Consider the following 18,518-nt stretch of genomic DNA (forward strand, 5'->3'; position numbering starts at 1 on the left):
CTTGCTAAAATTGAAAATAATAGTTCAGCGTTCAGGTGCCATATTTAGTTTTTGTTGTGAGGAGCTCCTTTCTATTCAGATCAGGCCTCAGTACAATAATGTAGCACTTGGGAAGGAAAATGCAGCCCAGAAGCCCAGCACTGGAGGCCAAGATGGAGAAGACCTGAACGGCTACCATATACTTCCCCTTGGTGCTCAGGTATGTGGGCACAAAGGACACCCAAACACTGCAGAAGACCAGCATGCTGAAGGTGATCAGCTTGGCTTCATTGAAGGCCCCAGGCAGCTTCCTGGCTAGGAAAGCCACTGTGAAGCAGATGGCCGCAAGGAAGCCCATGTAGCCAAGGGAACCATAAAATATGGCAACAGACCCTTCATTGCACTGCAGGATGATGTCTCGGGGCTGGGAATGCATGTCAGACTCCGGGAAAGGGGGAGACATGCCCAGCCAGATGGTACAGATGAGAACTTGGACACCGGAACAGGAAATGACAACGGTGTTGGCCAAACTCTTCCCCAGCCATCTCCTCACCCTGTTTCCTGGCTTTGTGGCCAGAAAGGCCAGCACCACAGTGATGGTTTTTGCCAACACAGAAGAGACGGCAACAGAGAAGATGATGCTGAAGGCTGTTTGTCGAAGAAGACAGGTTGCTCTTCTTGGCCAGCCGATGAAGAGGAAGGAGGACAAAAAGGAAAGCAGGAGGGAGCTGAGGAGGGTGAAGGAGAGGCCCCGGTTGTTGGCTTTGACTGTGGGTGTTTCTTTGTATTTAATGAAGGTTCCTAAGATGATGCCTGTTGAGAAAGACAAGAAGAGGGAAAAAGAAGCCAAGATGATCCCCAAATAGTCTTCATAGGATAGGAAACTGGTACCCTTGGGGATACATTTTTCTTGGTCCTTGTTTGGATGATAATCTCCCGGGCATTTTGCGCAGTGGTCTGCATCTGAAAGGAAGAGGAGATGCTTTGGTAGCTAACATAAAGCTTGTAATTATGGGTGCTAGTCTGGATTTTTTATATGGTTTATTTTCATGGATCAGCACAGCTGACAAAAGTTTAATTTTGCATCCCTCATGAGCTATGTTTAACCTCAGCGCATCTGTGATCTGATGAAATAGGTAAAATCCTGAACCTAACAGCTAAAGAAGCTCTGATCCTTGTATTTGCTAGGAAGAGCTGGTTATCAGCCCCTGTAAGCATGAATCAGACTTCAGATAGCCAATGAAGGTCATTTATAAGACAAGTTTACGATTTAAGAACTTCTTATATTCTTAACTTAGAACACTGGTGTTCTATGAACCAAAAATAAACCGTAGGTGAGCTGATAGCAGATACCTAGAATTCCTTGGGAGTTTGCACTGTGTCATTCCTTAATTAATTTTTTTGCTTTTATTTATTTATTGAATTTACACCCCACTTTTCTCTCCAAGTCACTCCACAACAACCCTGTGAGGTAAGCTTAGGCTAAGAGGCAATGTTGGCCCAAGGTCACCCAATGAGTTTGGTCACCCAATGAGTTTCATGGTTGAGTGGGGATTTGAACCCCAGTCTCTCCCAGCTCCTAGTCCAATACTCTAACCACTATAACCAGCTTCCTTTCCCAAGGATACCTGTGCACTGTGAGTACAGGGAGCTTCTGCTGCCTGGTGTTCGTTCATCTGATAGGCAAACGGAACATAGCCAGAGGAAAGGCTGCAATATGAAGCCCACCGTTTGAGAGATGCTGAGTTATGGGGCTTAACATTACAGAAGCCAATGGTGGTCTTGTAGTAAGGTTAAAGCTTACTGGGAAATGATATATAATGAAATGAAAAGGATGTTTAAAATAACCTTTGTAAAAAAAAATCCAGAAGCTTTTCTTTTGGGAATTATAGGGACAGAACTACCTAAACTGTAAAGGTTAAAGGACCACTGGACAGTCAAAGGTGACTATGGGGTTGTGGTGCTCATCTCGCTTAACTGTAGTAGTAGTAGTAGTAATAATAATAATAATAATTTATTATTTATGCCCCGCCCACTCTGGGCAGCTTCCAACAGAACACTAAAATGCAATAATCTATTAAACATTAAAAGCTTCCCTAAAGAGGGCTGCCTTCAGATGTCTTCTAAAAGTTTGGTAGTTGTTGTTCTCTTTGACATCTGGTGGGAGGGCGTTCCACAGGGCGGGTGCCACTACTGAGAAGGCCCTCTGCCTGGTTCCTTGTAACTTGGCTTCTTGCAGCGAGGGAGCCGCCAGAAGGCCCTCAGCGCTGGACCTCAGTGTTCGGGCAGAACGATGGGGGTGGAGACGCTCCTTCAGGTATATAGGACCGAGGCCGTTTAGGGCTTTATAGATCAGCACCATCACTTTGAATTGTGCTCAGAAACGTACTGGGAGCCAGTGTAGGTCTTTCAAGACCGGTGTTATATGGTCTTGGCGGCTGCTCCCAGTCACCAGTCTAGCTGCCGCATTCTAGATTAGTTGTAGTTTCCAGGTCACCTTCAAAGGTAGCCCCACGTAGAGCGCATTGCAGTAGTCTAAGCAAGAAACTGTAAAGAAACTTATTCATGTATGCTACTACAGCAGCCGAGAATGCTACTTGCCCCCAAATGGAAAGAAGCAGAATTCCCAGCAAAGGGTGAATGGAATACAAAAACGTATGGAATATGCAGAAATGGCGAAACTTACTGGAAGAATATGAAATCAAGATAACAAACTTTTTTATATAAAAGAATGGAAATGGTTTACTGAATATTTACAGATAAGAACATTGGTAGGATTATTGTAACAGTCTGCAGTTTCATAAAAGTATATACTTAAAGAAGATGGATAAATGAGCAAATTAAGTTACCGTATTTTTCGCCCTATAGGATGCACTTCCCCCCCCTCCAAAAATGAAGGGGAAATGTGTGTGCGTCCTATGGAGCGAATGCAGGCTTTCACTGAAGCCTGGAGAGCGAGAGGGGTCGGTATAATTTTTTTTTTAAAAAATTTTTACAGAAGCCAAGCAAGGGTCCATATTCTGAAAAATGTCTTTAGGGTCTTCATAGTATGTGTCTGAGTGAAGCTTGCCCTGTTTATGTTCTCCCAATGAATTTCCTTTTCTCCTGAGATCACTCACCTTCCAAAATGGAGACTGTCCCTTCTGCACACAGAACACAAGAATAACAGCAAACCGGCTGTCCTTCTTGAGCCACCTTGACGTATCCAGGGCGACAGCTGTCGGAACATCTGGAGCGAGGCTCGGTCTAGCCATCCAGAGAAGGAGCATCAAGAAAAAGTGTTAGGGGTCTGGGAGTGAATTGGGTCCCCAGGAAGATAATTGTCCCCCAAAAAAATTTCTTTAATGAGAGATGGAAAAATCGTGGAATGAAATTTTTATGACCCTAGGGGAAACGTCTTAAGAGAGTAAGTTCAAATATATCAGTTTTAATGAGAAATAAGATTAAATAATGTAAAAATGGATGGATAATTGGCGAAAGAGAAAATGAAAAATTACAGCATATTAAGATAAATTATTAGGATAAAAACAAAGATGAAGGATTTGCTGAAATACCTATCTGAACTAGAATACAAAGAGGGGAGGTGTGAGGAGGTCGAGGAAATAAGTTAAAGAAAGAAAAATATGTAAAGGTTTGACTTGTTCTTTTTTCTTTTTGATTGTATGTATTTCCCCCCCTCTTTTTTATCTGTTTTTGCTTTTTTATTTTTTCTTGGATGTGACTTGCTTTTATGTATTGTTTTGTTTTCTTTTTTGTTTCTTTTTGTAACCTTTAAAATTTGAATAAATATTATTTTTTTTAAAAAAGGAAGATAATTGTCCCCCACCCCACACTTGCATGCTGTTTGAGTTTCAGCTTTCAGGTGTTTGGTGCGAACCTGCCCCTCCTTCCAAAGCAAATGGATTTTAAAAAAATAAATGGCACAGATGATAATATGCTCTACCTCATTAAACCACAAGGGCCACACAATGGCTTCTGGGTTAATGGTGAGTTTTAAATCAGAGGATGCCTGTTCCTCTACGCTCCCGACTTTCACTCTGCTGCGAGACCCATTGGGAAACAGCACCCAGTTCACAATGTCATAGTCGGCTGCCAGCTCCCCATTCTCATCCAGATGCAGTCCACCCTTGGTGGTGTTAAACAACTGGACTTTTCTTAAGTAGGGGTGAAGCTGGAATGATAGAGAAAACATAGAAGAAGAAGAAGAAGAAGAAGAAGAAGAAGAAGAAGAAGAAGAAGAAGAAGAAGAAGAAGAATACAGTGGTGCCTCGCAAGACAAAATTAATCCGTTCCGTGAGTCTCTTCGTATAGCGGTCTTTTCGTCTTGCGAAGCAAGCCCACTGACAGCTTAGCGGATTAGCGCTATTAGCAGTTTAGCGGCTTTTAATGGCTTTTAGCGGCTTATCAGCTTAGCGGATCAGCTGATAAGCGGCTTAGCGGCTTAGAAAAAGGGGGGGGAGGGGAAAAAACCCGCAGGAACTCGCAAGACATTTTCGTCTTGCAAAGCAAGCCCATAGGGAAATTCGTTTTGCGAAGCGCCTCCAAAACGGAAAACCCTTTCGTCTAGCGGGTTTTCCGTCTTGCGAGGCATTCGTCTTGCGGGGCACCACTGTAGTAGTAGTAGTAGTAGTTTGGATTTGATATCCCACTTTATCACTACTCTAAGGAGTCTCAAAGCGGCTAACGTTCTCCTTTCTCTTCCTCCCCCACAACAAACACTCGGTGAGGTGAGTGGGGCTGAGAGACTTCAAAGAAGTGTGACTAGCTCAAGGTCACCCAGCAGCTGCATGTGGAAGAGCGGAGACGCGAACCTGGTTCTCCAGATTACAAATCTACCGCTCTTAACCACTGCACCACACTGGCTCTCACCACACTGGAGGCTCATTGAATATCCCAGCCCTGCTCATTTTGCAGTCTTAATTGCCTGTGAATTGGGCCACTGCACTTCTGGACTCAAAGGTGCTTAGATTTGCAGAACTGTCACACTGTGGTTTCATGTGGGAGACTTTCCTTTGGACCTCCCTGATATTGGGTGGGTGTGTTTGCTGTATTCCCTTTTTTTCTAGTTAGTAAGCAGTATATAAATTTTGTAGAGTTAATAAATATCTTATTAGAGAGAAGATATGTGAGAATAATGTGTAGATCCACCTTTCCGTCAATGTGGAAAGCCTACAGCGTGGGACCCAGGAGAGTCAGAGAGGATCTCTTAGGACACCAGGGAAGACAACTGAACAGGTAGATGAGTGTCTTTTGGTGTCACCAAAGCAAGCTAAATGCTTGACCTGCAGCAGGAGACTTACAAACTGAATTTGCCTCAGCAATGAGCAAACATTTTGCTAGGGCTGCCATATCTCCAGGTTTTCCCTGACACGTCTGGGAATCACTCAGAAAAATGGTGGATTTTTTCTGAATCAGCAAAATGTCTGGGAAAACCTGGACATATGGCAAGTTTTTAAAAAAAATTCTGAAAAAAAATCAAAGGGAACCCCCAAAATGAGCAATACATGTGAAAAGGATCTAGGAGTCTTGGTTGACCACAAACTTGACATGAGCCAACAGTGTGACGCGGCAGCTAAAAAAGCCAATGCAATTCTGGGCTGCATCCATAGGAGTATAGCATCTAGATCAAGGGAAGTAATAGTGCCACTGTATTCTGCTCTGGTCAGACCTCACCTGGAGTACTGTGTCCAGTTCTGGGCACCGCAGTTCAAGAAGGACACTGACAAACTGGAACGTGTCCAGAGGAGGGCAACCAAAATGGTCAAAGGCCTGGAAACGATGGCTTATGAGGAACGGCTAAGGGAGCTGGGCATGTTTAGCCTGGAGAAGAGGAGGTTAAGGGGTGATATGATAGCCATGTTCAAATATATAAAAGGATGTCACATAGAGGAGGGAGAAAGATTGTTTTCTGCTGCTCCAGAGAAGCGGACACGGAGCAATGGTTCCAAACTACAAGAAAGAAGATTCCACCTAAACATTAGGAAGAACTTCCTGACAGTAAGAGCTGTTCGACAGTGGAATTTGCTGCCAAGGAGTGTGGTGGAGTCTCCTTCTTTGGAGGTCTTTAAGCAGAGGCTTGACAACCATATGTCAGGAGTGCTCTGATGGTGTTTCCTGCTTGGCAGGGGGTTGGACTCGATGGCCCTTGTGGTCTCTTCCAACTCTATGATCCTATGATTCTATGATTCTATGATTTTGGGGGTGGGGGTGGGGGGGGGAAATGTTCCTTCAAAAAGCCCAACTACTCTGTCCAGATTTTCACCTCTGGGAGCATGGCAACCCTACATTTTGCATATGGGGCAACAGATTGCAATTTGCAGTGCTGTTGCAAAAGGAAAGGGGAATACCTGCCATGGCTGCAGCTTTTGAAGTCCCAAGCTGTTTGTCCTACCCGCCATCAACATCTGTTTGGATCTGGAGGAATATGCCAAGTTTAAGGCAAGCGCCACAGCCTGGACACCGTTGCAAGTGTTGTAATTGTCTTGAGACAGAACTCTTTCGATCTCCTCTTGGGGGAGAACCTCCAGTTTCTCCTTCTCTGTGCATCTTGTCCATACTTCAGTTGACAGCACATCCTCTGAACATGAACAATGGAAAGAATTATCCCAAAACTTGCTTGTTTCACTGGACCATACCTCATAGAAGTCATGCTCTGCCCCTTTTCTGGCCTTCCTTACTAAGGACAAAGAACCATGGATTTGCATGAAGGAATCGGTATCGTAAGAGAAAATGATGTTCGTGTCCCTAAAAACTGTAGTGATCCAAACTTTCCTCCTAGCTAGCTTCCGTTGCAACACAATGATTGGGCCAAATTCATAATCAGAGCCCCCACAATAAACAAACACACTGACTTGTTGCCACATGGCAGGCAGCTCATGCCATAAGTACTTTTCCACTAGAGTCTTTTGTAGTATTCTTTCCACAAAGGCAACACAAATCCCACTGAGGATCATCGGAGGTGTGAAGGCATTCATGAAGCTTTCTCCAGCGTCATTGTCTGGAGCAAATATTCCGATCCACGTCCATCCAAAATGCAGGAGCAGCTTGATAATCCCCAGGTACTGGGTTACTTCCTTTGGGACCATCCGGTATACAAAAGGGAACTGGATTTGATCATGAAGAGCAAAGCCATGGCTTATCTGGTTAGGTAAGGAAGTGAAAGTTTGTTTTCAGGGGAATTGTGGCACTTTTGTTAACCTGGAAGTATTAAGAGCCAGTGTTATGTACTGAAGTTTCTCACCCTGGGCCAGCAGGGGGATACGGTAGGTAGTTATGCAAATGAAGGATCGAAAGTGACGTTCAGTGATTGGCTCAGTGATTCAGCTCAGTGATTCAGCTCAGTGATTCAGCTCAGTTCAGAGGATGGCCGCATCTGGCTGTGCTCTGATGTCCATCAATCCCACCTTCGTTGCCAGTGTTAAGTTGTGGGCAAACATATCAGACAACACAGTGATTCTTCCAAAACAGCTCTTTATTTGTAAGCTGGAACAGAACTGAACTGAGGAGCCTGCTTATATAGAGCTCCACTAGAATGCAACAGTAACCATTTTCTGTAACTAGCCAATCACTTCCGATCCTTCATTTGCATACAAACTATCCAATAATTGAACGTCACTTTTGATCCTTCATTTGCATAACTATCTACCGTTTCCCCTGCTGGCCCAGGGTGAGAACTTCAGTACATAACAGCCAGGAAGAAGCTCAAAGAGATTGATCTTTGTCAAGTCCTTGTCAATATGAGGAAGGGTGGAGAAAATTTCCAGAAGTGGAATGAGCACCAAATTGACCCATAGTTTGCTTGTTTATGTGAAGTGGTCTTGCTTACAGCAAGTTTCTGTGGATCAGCCTATGATCTTAACAGCCTGCTAACTGGGCACTGCTAAAATGTGCACTCGCTCAGCTGTAGGTATTTCTACTAGGTCTTCCTGTATGATGGATGTGTTTGAATGACCTTAAAAGACTGAACAGAATGAGACCACATCAGGAGTCCTGTGTCCAGTTCTGGACTTTTCGCTGTGTCCAGAAACTGTCACCTTATGGAGCTGTGATACCACCATGTTTCATCTGAGCAATCTTTGCTTTATAACAGACGAATGCTCCACGAAACCATCTTTTCTGCAATGGACTCTGCACATGTGCTGAAAACCAAGGCTCTGCTCAAGCATGTAAAATTAAACTACTTTTTGATGTCTTGGATCTTGTGTCCTGCCCTTCTCTACCCCCTACCCTGAAACTCAAAGTCTTTTTACGAAATAAACTCCCTTTATATAAAATTACAGAGGCATTTCTCTAGCATATCTCCCCAGAATCCTTTAACGTGTGCTGGATTGTCCCTTGCAGTCAATGAAGTATTGTTGTTCCGTATCCTCTGGGCTTTAGGAAAGTAAAACTGAATCCCCTTCTTACTAATTTTAGAGTAGTCCTAGTGAAAAGAAGTAGAATCCAGCCCCTCCCCAGCAAAAGCAACCCAGGCCAGGCATAGGCAAACATGGCCCTCCAGATGTTTTGAGACTACAATTCCCATCATCCCTGACCACTGGTTCTGTTAGCTAGGGATGATGGGAGTTGTAGTCCCAAAACATCTGGAAGAAGAGTAGAAGAGTTTGGATTTGATATCCCGCTTTATCACTACCCTAAGGAGTCTCAAAGCGGCTAACAATCTCCTTTCCCTTCCTCCCCCACAACAAACACTCTGTGAGGTGAGTGGGGCTGAGAGACTTCAGAGAAGTGTGACAGGCCCAAGGTCACCCAGCAGCTGCATGTGGAGGAGCGGAGACGCGAACCCGGTTCCCCAGATTACGAGACTACCGCTCTTAACCACTGCACCACACTGGCTCTCACACTGGAGGGCCGAGTTTGCCTATGGCTGACCTAGGGTGTCCCAAGACAGATTTAGCCTTTTAAAAAACATTTTCTGGGAAACTTTTCAAAGAGTTGGAAGGGAGCTCAAGATCATCTGTTCTAACCCTCTTCGAATGTATATAATCTACGACTGTAGCATCCTTCACAACTGGCGATCCTAGTTCTTACCTGTGGGATTTTGTAGATGTCTGACATGCTTGCAATCTGGATAAAGATGTCTGATTCAGCCCCTTCAATAACAGCCAAGGGGTTCTTCTGTTGTCCACAGTTATAGTTTGGGATATTCTTTACCCCTCCAGAATGGCCATCAAGGATGGCATCGGAAGCAAGTCTGCCATCATAGAAGCTGTCAAAGAGGTTGTATCCCAGGGTGATGTTGGGTAAAACGGTGGGATCTTGATTGATCTCCTGAACAGCTAGCAAGAAGGACAAGATATGCCAATATCTCGTAGAACTGAACCTGCAAACAAAGAAACCAATAGTACTCATAGACTGCCGTTCTCCTTTCAGTGAACACAAAATATCACATTATTTCCTTTACAGTGGCATAGCGTGGGGGGGTGCAGGGGGGGCCAGCCGGGCGCAACATTTGGGGGGGCGCACGCTCGCACTCGCAGCTCTCTGCCCCTACCTGGCTCACTCATTCTCTCTCACTGCAGTGCTGGCTGTGCGAATCCGATCCGAGCTGCCGGGTCGCCGCCCACTGTGGAGGGGGAGGGTGCCAGGCGTGCGTTGCGGTGCGGAGCGGAGCGGAGAGAGAGCGAGGGAGGGACTATCTGGGGGAGGGACAGTGCAGTGGCCGCCCAGCGCAGCGTTGAGCGCGGGAGAGAACCACACCCGACCAGCCCAGGCAGCAGCAAGAAGAAGCTGGCAGCGGCGGCAGGTTAGGGGTTAGGAGCGCAAATTACTTGCCTTGCCCCGGGTACTGACAACCCACGCTACGCCACTGTTCCTTTATCAATCTAAAGGCCTTTACACAAATCTTAAAATAGCTCGTCCCCAAATATCGGTCTGTATTGTTTTTATGGGGGGGTGTACCATGGTTGCAAGTTGGATATTAGTACTTTGCCATTTAAGAGAAAATGGAGAGTTTACTGTTTCTGATGGGAAGCCCATTGCCTTCGAAGATCAAAATCAAACGCAATTTAAAGAGATGTGAAATGTTAGGAAACTGCTCATCTCGGCTGCTTCCAAGCGGGAAAATACCTAAACACCCAGCAAGCAAATCAGCATGAATATAGATATAATAAATGCTCATTGTTGTCCACCAACAAATTAGAAAGAATCCACAATGAAGACATAATATAACAGCAAGCTAAGCTTTGTACAGGCAAATGAAGGCGAACGCTAAGTAGCAAGGTTGCCTGAAGGAACTACTGGAATCAAAATAAGGACAGAATTTGATCAGATGGACCAGAAAATAGAGGTTGTCCCTAGTACTTGGGGACAGCCAGGTGCAGATAGGGCACCAATACATAAGTACCTACAGAATAAACCTGGTTAAGGGGTGCCGGGAGAAGATGTATGGTTCAACTAAACCACCTTTTGATGAGATGATTCCACTAATGAGATGGTTTCCTGTCCTGTAATAATTTGCAGGCTGATTGGGATAATGAGGCAGGAATACTTGGCAGTACTCTGTCTGTGTTCCATGGACTGCCTGAGGCATTAGCAGCAGCAGCAGCAGCAGCAGCAGCAGAGAGACCATTCTAGCAGTGCCTGTGTCAGTCACCTTCATCGTGGCAGCAATGATGTTAAGAACACAGCTGGATTCCTCCCATGGATTCATATCTAAAGCCCAATGGCACAGTCCCTGCTTTCCCTCAATCTCAGACCAGACTCCCACAGGCACAGGACTTAGTCTTTTGCTCCAATAAATTTGTTGGAGGAATTGAACATGGAGGAAGGGGGTTAGCCAAGCAAGCCAGTTGCTAATATCAGCTTATTAGTCAGTGAGGGAGTCTTGTGAAATGACTCAAAGTCTGGGTTATGTCATGGAAGAAGAAGAAGAAGAGTTTGGATTTGATATCCCGCCTTTCACTCCCTTTAAGGAGTCTCAAAGCGGCTAACATTCTCCTTTCCCTTCCTCCCCCACAACAAACACTCTGTGGGGTGAGTGGGGCTGAGAGACTTCAAAGAAGTGTGACTGGCCCAAGGTCACCCAGCAGCTGCATGTGGAGGAGCGGAGGCACGAACCCAGTTCCCCAGATTACGAGACTACCGCTCTTAACCACTACACCATACTGGCTCCATGGAATTGCTGGAGCAATAGAAATACTTTGTACTTGTATATATCTGTATCTGCAAACATCACAAGCTGTATGTATATATCAGTGTCTGCAATTGCGTTGCCAAAGCCTGATCTTCTGCAGCAATAAACTATTGGGGACCTACAGCTGCTTCTGTGCGGTGAATGGAGCTGGGGGCAACTTCCGCAGCATGGGTACCTCACCCTTAGAATCTCAACAGTATTTATGTCACAGTTCTTTCTGGCTTGCTGCAGGAAGTTGCCACATGTTGTTCTGGATTCAGATGTTTGTATTATTGGTCTCAGGGGAAATCCCCGGAGCTTTGGTGTGTGAGGGGAAGAATACACCATTATGATTTTCGTAATTATAGAGGGGAAGAAGGTCCCCCTCTGCAACCTGCTGGCGCCTCTCCATGGCTCAAGGAAGAGGTGCAGGGCTGGAGGAAAAACATGTTTGCGAAATATCACTGATGGGGCTCCATCAGTGGTGTAGCGTGGGTTGTCAGCACCCGGGGCAAGGCAAGTAATTTGCGCCCCCAGCCCTGAGTGCTCACTGGAAGGACAGATTGTGAAGCTGAGGCTCCAGTACTTTGGCCACCTCATGAGAAGAGAAGACTCCCTGGAGAAGACCCTGATGTTGGGAAAGATGGAGGGCACAAGGAGAAGGGGGCGACAGAGGACGAGATGGTTGGATAGTGTTTTCGAGGTTACCAGCATGAGTCTGACCAAGCTGCGGGGGGCAGTGGAGGACAGGAGTGCCTGGCGTTCTCTGGTCCATGGGGTCACGAAGAGTCGGACACGACTAAACGACTAAACAACAACAACAACCCATGGATTTGCGCCCCCTAACCTTAACCCCCAGATGTTGTGCCTGGTGCGGCTGGCCCCCCTGCACCCCCCACGCTACGCCACTGGGCTCCATAGCTGGAGATGGGCCAGCCAGTGAGCAGCTGAACTTGGCACACTTTGTACTGAAGAAATCATTTCATAGAGGCAGGATCCAAATGTTCATTTTCAGCAGCATAGCTAGCTGCCTGGGTGCATGGGGGTGGCGCAAGGCCCCCATGGGGTGGGGCAGGGCATGCCAGAATCCCAGTGGCCAAGCCCTCTTCTGCTCTGGCACCCTGCAGGCCTGCATTGCTTTTTCGAGCTGTGAAGAGCCTGCAGGGAGACTGTCTGCTGCCTCCCCCTCAACTGTAGAGAGGCTCAGGGGGTGGCTGATGCATGCCTCACACGGCCCTTTTGGGCATTGTGGAGGCTGCAGCTGCCTGAGCCACCGCGTCACTCCCAGGAAAGACGCTTAGCTCGGGCACAAGAAGTGCTGTCCCCTGCCATGTGGTGCCCAGTGGCCCCCGCCCCTCCTAGCTACGGCTCTGCTCATTCTTTTTTTTTTTTTTTTGAATAATATTTATTAAGGTTTTAAAACATTGCAACGTAAAAAACAGAAAACACAATACAAAAAAACCCCAAAACATTTCCAAGAAAAAATGCAAAAAAAGCAAAAAAAAAAAGGGGGTGGCAGATGCATGCCTCACACGACCCTTTTGGGCATTGCGGAGGCTGCAGGTGCCTGAGCCACCGCGTTACTCCCAGGAAAGACGCTTAGCTCGGGCACAAGAAGTGCTGTCCCCTGCCATGTGGTGCCCAGTGGCCCCCGCCCCTCCTAGCTACGGCTCTGCTCATTCTTTTAGGCTCCATTTGAACTACCACATACCTGCATTGTGTGCCTATCCCTCTTCCCTCCCCAAGCAAGCAGTAATGCCGTCCTTCCTCTGTGCATAAGGAGGGAGATTTCACTGTCCTATTGGTCAGAGTAAATCTACCATTTTTGTTGATTATCTAGATTCAATCACAAACCATGGATGTTCTGCAGGATATTATCCTGAATATTTTGCCGGTCTGAGTTTGCCTCCTACAGAATATTGCTCCAATTCACCCAGTATTCTTTACCCTAATAGGAAAAGAAATCAAACTTGTCCCTCAAAGCAACAGAACACACAGTCTCTATAGTTTTTTTGGATTTGATATCCCGCTTTATCACTACCCTAGGGAGTCTCAAAGCGGCTAACAATCTCCTTTCCCTTCCTCCCCCACAACAAACACTCTGTGAGGTGAGTGAGGCTGAGAGACTTCAGAGAAGTGTGACTAGCCCAAGGTCACCCAGCAGCTGCATGTGGAGGAGCGGGGAAGCCAACCCGGTTCACCAGATTACAAGTCCACTGCTCTTAACCAACAGATGCAGAGTTAATTGCTGCTTTGCTGTGCATTTTAAGAAAAATTAATGTTATGGCCAAACATTAATAGATCTGCCTCATCTGAATGTATGCTCCCCCCCGGACAATCAGTAGATCAGCATATATTGCAGTGAATCTATTGAGATTTTAGTAGGTCCGAGAACACTGAAATAGGTTCAGGGTTTACCCTACCAAAGAGGGTCTAGGCTACGCCAGTTCTTCAAGCCAATGAAAACAGCAGTGTGTGGAAAGAGCACAGGTTTATTCAAGCTGCAACTCAAATTGGCCAAGTGGAATTTCTCCAAATAGTGAGCAAAAAGCATACCTTTCAAGGCACTTTCATAGCATTATTTACACGATTACTTCATGCACGATCCTTTGTACAGGGCTGCCTTCAGGTGTCTTCTAAAAGTTGTATAGTTATTTATCTCCTTGACATCTGATGGGAGGGCGTTCCACAGGATGGGTGCCACTACTGAGAAGGCATGTGGAAAAAGAACAGGGAACCTGAAAATCTTTTAGGAAGCAGCAGGAGGTTCTGTATCTTTTTAGGAATTTTGCTTGCCTCCAATGGAAGCCGGGATTCTGGCCCCTTTCCTTTCCTTAGAAAATGGTGCCTTTCTTTAGAACTAAGTATCAGATGCCATCTTTTGTTTTTGTTGAGAGGTGCTCTTTTGTATTCAGATCAGGCCTCAGTATAATAATGTAGCATTTGGGGATGAAGATGCAGCCCAGAAGCCCAGCACTGGAGGCCAAGATGGAGAAGACCTGAACGGCTACCATATACTTCCCCTTGGTGCTCAGGTATGTGGGCACAAAGGACACCCAAACACTGCAGAAGACCAGCATGCTGAAGGTGATCAGCTTGGCTTCATTGAAGGCCCCAGGCAGCTTCCTGGCCAGGAAAGCCACTGTGAAGCAGATGGCAGCCAGGAAGCCCATGTAGCCAAGGACAGTGTAAAACATGGGAACAGATCCTTCGTTACATTGCAGGATGATCTCCCCAGCCTGAGAGTGCTTGTCAGAATCAGGGAAAGGAGGAGAGATCCCTAGCCAGATGGTGCAGATGACAAGTTGGACACTGGAACAGGAAATGACAATGGCGTTGGCAAAGGTCTTCCCCAGCCATCTCCTCACCCTGTTCCCTGGCTTAGTGGCCAGGAAGGCCAGCACCACGGTGATGGTTTTGGCCAAGAGAGAAGACACAGCAACTGAGAAGATGATGCTGAAGGCCGTTTGTCGGAGGAGGCAGGTTGTGTTCATTGGCTGACCAATGAACAGGAATGAAGATGAAAAAGAGAGTACGAGGAAGACGAGGAGGATGTAGGAGAGGTCCTGGTTGTTGGCTTTGACTATCGGAGTTTCCTTGTATTTAATGAAGATTCCTAAAACAAATACTGTGGTTATGGACAAGAATAGGGCAAAGGAAGCTAGGATGAGGCCCAGAGGTTCTGTGTAGGCAAGGAAAGTGGTGGTCTTGGGGACACATTGATCCTGGTCCTTGTTTGGATGCTGATCATCTGGGCATTTGGTGCAATACCCTGCATCTGAAAGGAAGAGGAGCGAATTTAGTAGCCATAACATAAATAAGAGAATCAGACTTTTATCTTTAGAGATTAGCATGTCCAAATCACATTTAAAGCAGAGGGGGATTAGAATCACAAAAGGTTATACTTGTTGTGGGCAGCATCCCCCAAACTATCTTTCCTGCAGTGTGCATTCCAAGGCAATTAAAAAGAAAACAACAACAACAACAACAACAACAACAACAACAACAACAACATTTATTTATACCCTGTCCTCTCCGGCCAGAGCTGGGCTCAGGGCAGCTAACACCAATAAAATCACAGTAAAAACATAATAGGGGAAAAAGAGGGGGGGTGAAGGAAAAGGGAAAAAAACCAATTTAAAATACAGGTTAAAATGCAATTTAAAATACAGCCTCATTTTAATAATAGCCCATAGATCAAAACCATAAGGGGAGGGAAACATAAGGGTCAGACCGAGTCCAAACCAAAGGTCAAGCGGAACAGCTCTGTCTTGCAGGCCCTGTGGAAAGATGTCAAGTCCCGCAGGGCCCTAGTCTCTTGTGACAGAGCGTTCCACCACGTCGGGGCCAGCGCTGAAAAGGCCCTGGCCCTAGTTGAAACCATGTACCGGTAATTCATTGTGGCAGGGGTTCTCACACTTTATCTCCCTAGGACCGAATTAAAATGACTAGAAACTACTAAGGGCAACAGTCATGATTTAGATGCAAACTGTGACATTCTTTCCACGTTGCAGGGAGTTCCATAGTTCAGCTTTTCTCAAACTCAGCATAAGCACTGGTTCTCTAGGCATTGTGATTCAACCTCCCCCTTTTGTGCAGAATATCTTGATCTAATAACTCAAAACGGAGAAGCACACGCACCCCTTCTCTCCTCTACATGCCTCTTGGTGTTTTTATTAATATCCTACCATTTTCTTCTGCTTTTCTCCTTTCACACTCAATGTGCACTGTAGGGCTTTAGAGTAGATGACCTTTGGGGTCCCTTCCGACCATGTTTCTACTATTCTATGTGTACCGGAGAAACCTACGGTCTGCAAATAATAACATCCTCAAGGTCCCAGGCCTCAGAGAGGTTAGGCTGGCCTCAACTAGAGCCAGGGCCTTCTCGGCTGTGGCTCCAATCTGGTGGAACGCTCTGTCACAAGAGACTAGGGCCCTGCAGGACCTGACATCCTTCCGCAGGGCCTGCAAGACAGAGCTGTTCCACCAGGCCTTTGGTCAGGGCGCAGCCTGACTCCCTCCTCTGGCAACCTGCACAGAATCTTGCTTAATCAGTTGCCATTAATTTGATTTTAATTGATTTTTATAATGAAATATTTTTAGAATGTGCGATTATCTGATTGTTTGATTGTTTGATTGTTGTTAGCCGCCCTGAGCCCGGCTTCGGCTGGGGAGGGCGGGATATAAATAAAATTTATTATTATTATTATTATTATTACTCTGCTACCTCCCCCAAGTGCCCATTTCTTTGATGTGCACAGCTTCCCTTTCTACCTTTCTCTTTTTTCTCTTACTGTTTTCCTTGTCAGCCTTTTATTGGATCTCTGCCCTATTTTGGTTCTCCCAAGGAATGCCCTCCCCGCTGGAGTCACCCACCTTCCTGGGTGGAGATTGTCCCTTCCGTACATGAAGCACAAGCATAGCAGCAAATGGCCTTTCCTTCTCGAACCACCTTGGCATATCCAGGTCGACAGCTTTCGGTACACCTGGAGCGAGGCATTGTCTAACCATAAAGTGAAGGAGCATCGAAGGGAAATTGTTAGGGTACGGAAGTGAGTCATAGGGTTTGGAGTGACCCTAATGGATTCCCCTACCTCCCCCTCCCTTTTAGGTAAATATTGTTGATGCTCTAGTGCATGGCTTAGAAAGTACTTTGTCGTACATAATTTTGCTGCTCCAATTATCTCAGAGCAGAGGGCCAAGGAAAGATCATACGTCTGATACTAAGCTAGGAGAGGAAATAGTTGTTAAGAAAAGGGAATATGTCTCCTCTCTAGGGCCCGGAGGGGGGACTGGGTGGTTTCCAGGAAGGCTGATCGATTGCCAAATGACTGATATACAGTGGTACCTCCGGTTATGTGATGAGCTGTGATGAGCCTGTTGACGACTCTTAACGACTGCAATAGGTCTTGCAGGAAAAAGCAAGGGGTGAGAAGGTTTTTCAGCTATCTTCCAATCACCCAATCCCACCACCCTTCTGAGTAATACCCCTCCCCACCTTCTCACTATATAGAAGGGTCTGGTGACTTCTGTTTCAGTGTATTTGAAGAAGTGTGCATGCACACGAAAGCTCATACCAAGAACTAACTTAGTTGGTCTTTAAGGTGCTACTGGAAGGAATTTTTTTATTTTGTTTTGCCGCCACCTGATTTCTGTTCTCATCCTGAAGCAAGTTCTTAACCCGAGGTAATATTTCTGGGTTAGAGGAGTCTGTAACCTGAAGCGGATGTAACCCGAGGTACCACTGTACTGCAATACAGCAAACGGTCTGCTTAATAATTATGAAGAACAATTCAATAAGGTGGAAGGTACTTGTATTTCTAAATCTTAAAAGGAAGGTTTGGACAACAACTTGGATGGGAAGGATTAACGATTTGGGAGTTGCCATGACATTAATTTTCAGACAGTTGGATAACAGCCCAGATTGGAATGGAGCCAGATGAAGCTGCGCTAGTATATATATAAAAAAAACAGTTGGAAAAGTATATTACACAGACAAATCTGTATTCGACAGACGAAAGGTTATATGATTTCTGACATGATTGAGGAGAGACAAGGAAGTTTGGAGAATTAAAATTGAGATGTGGAAATATGGAAATATCGACAAGAGGCAGGACTGAGATTTGGACATGCTTCAAGGTTCAGACTATGGGAAGCCGTAAAATTAATAATTACAATTCGGAAGATAATTCGACCTTTTTTATTTTATTTTTTTATTTTTATTGGATTATGATTTGATATGTTAGTTGGATGCCTTTTACTGGAAAATTAATAAAAATGGCAGTTTTATTGGCACTGGAAGGAGGGCACTGAGCCAAAGGGTGACTGGTGACTTTTTGAATCCAGTGTCCAGTTACCACTCATGTACATATTACACTAAAGAAACACAGCTCAAACAACTCTGTATGCAATTATATAGAAATTTCCAAAGACAAAATGTAAAAACAAGTTTTCGTTTCTTTAAATATAGCTTTTATATAATGTATGCAATACCAATATCAGGTTCAAGTGCAATATGGGATGTCTCTAAACCAAAGTTCCATCCAAACGTTCCTTCATTCAATAAAGAGAAAAGAATGTCTACAAGGGTACTTGTTGCTGAAGGATAATCCACAGACTGGAAAAAACTGCCCACATTGTTGGGAGTGTTGTTGCATTGCTCTCAGTCACTCAAACCATACCATAGTGGCAGTGATCCAGTCGTGTGAAATCCCAAGTGGGGCAATGAGATCACTGGATGGAAATCCATGTTTTGAATTTGTTCGTCCAATCGGTCCACAATGGAATGGTAAGACATCAAAACACATGCTCAAGTAGATAACTCAGCAACATAAACTTGAAAAGGCTCTCTGCTCATTCTATAATCCTTGAGATCAGCCCTAGACTAGTGCGAAAATCAATCGGATAGGAATAAGTTCATTTTCTG

At 45.4% G+C, this 18,518-nt stretch overlaps 1 protein-coding gene across 1 annotated transcript in view; it reads right to left on the bottom strand.

The window, feature by feature from the left end:
* Positions 1-18,518, bottom strand: part of LOC307210975 (vomeronasal type-2 receptor 1-like) — a gene marked incomplete at its 3' end in the record, with an annotated part of 51,742 nt that overhangs the window by 8,328 nt on the left and 24,896 nt on the right. The window contains exons 8-13 of the mRNA XM_079967174.1: positions 16,469-16,595; positions 9,010-9,257; positions 6,327-7,118; positions 3,923-4,150; positions 3,099-3,225; positions 653-942 (exon numbers count right to left, since the gene is read on the bottom strand). Coding sequence (XP_079823300.1) covers positions 653-942; positions 3,099-3,225; positions 3,923-4,150; positions 6,327-7,118; positions 9,010-9,257; positions 16,469-16,595 — 1,812 coding nt within the window. The remainder of the gene's footprint in view (positions 1-652; positions 943-3,098; positions 3,226-3,922; positions 4,151-6,326; positions 7,119-9,009; positions 9,258-16,468; positions 16,596-18,518) is intronic.

This window comes from Podarcis cretensis (assembly GCF_951804945.1).
Source record: "Podarcis cretensis genome assembly, chromosome: 2".
Lineage (NCBI taxonomy): Eukaryota > Metazoa > Chordata > Lepidosauria > Squamata > Lacertidae > Podarcis > Podarcis cretensis.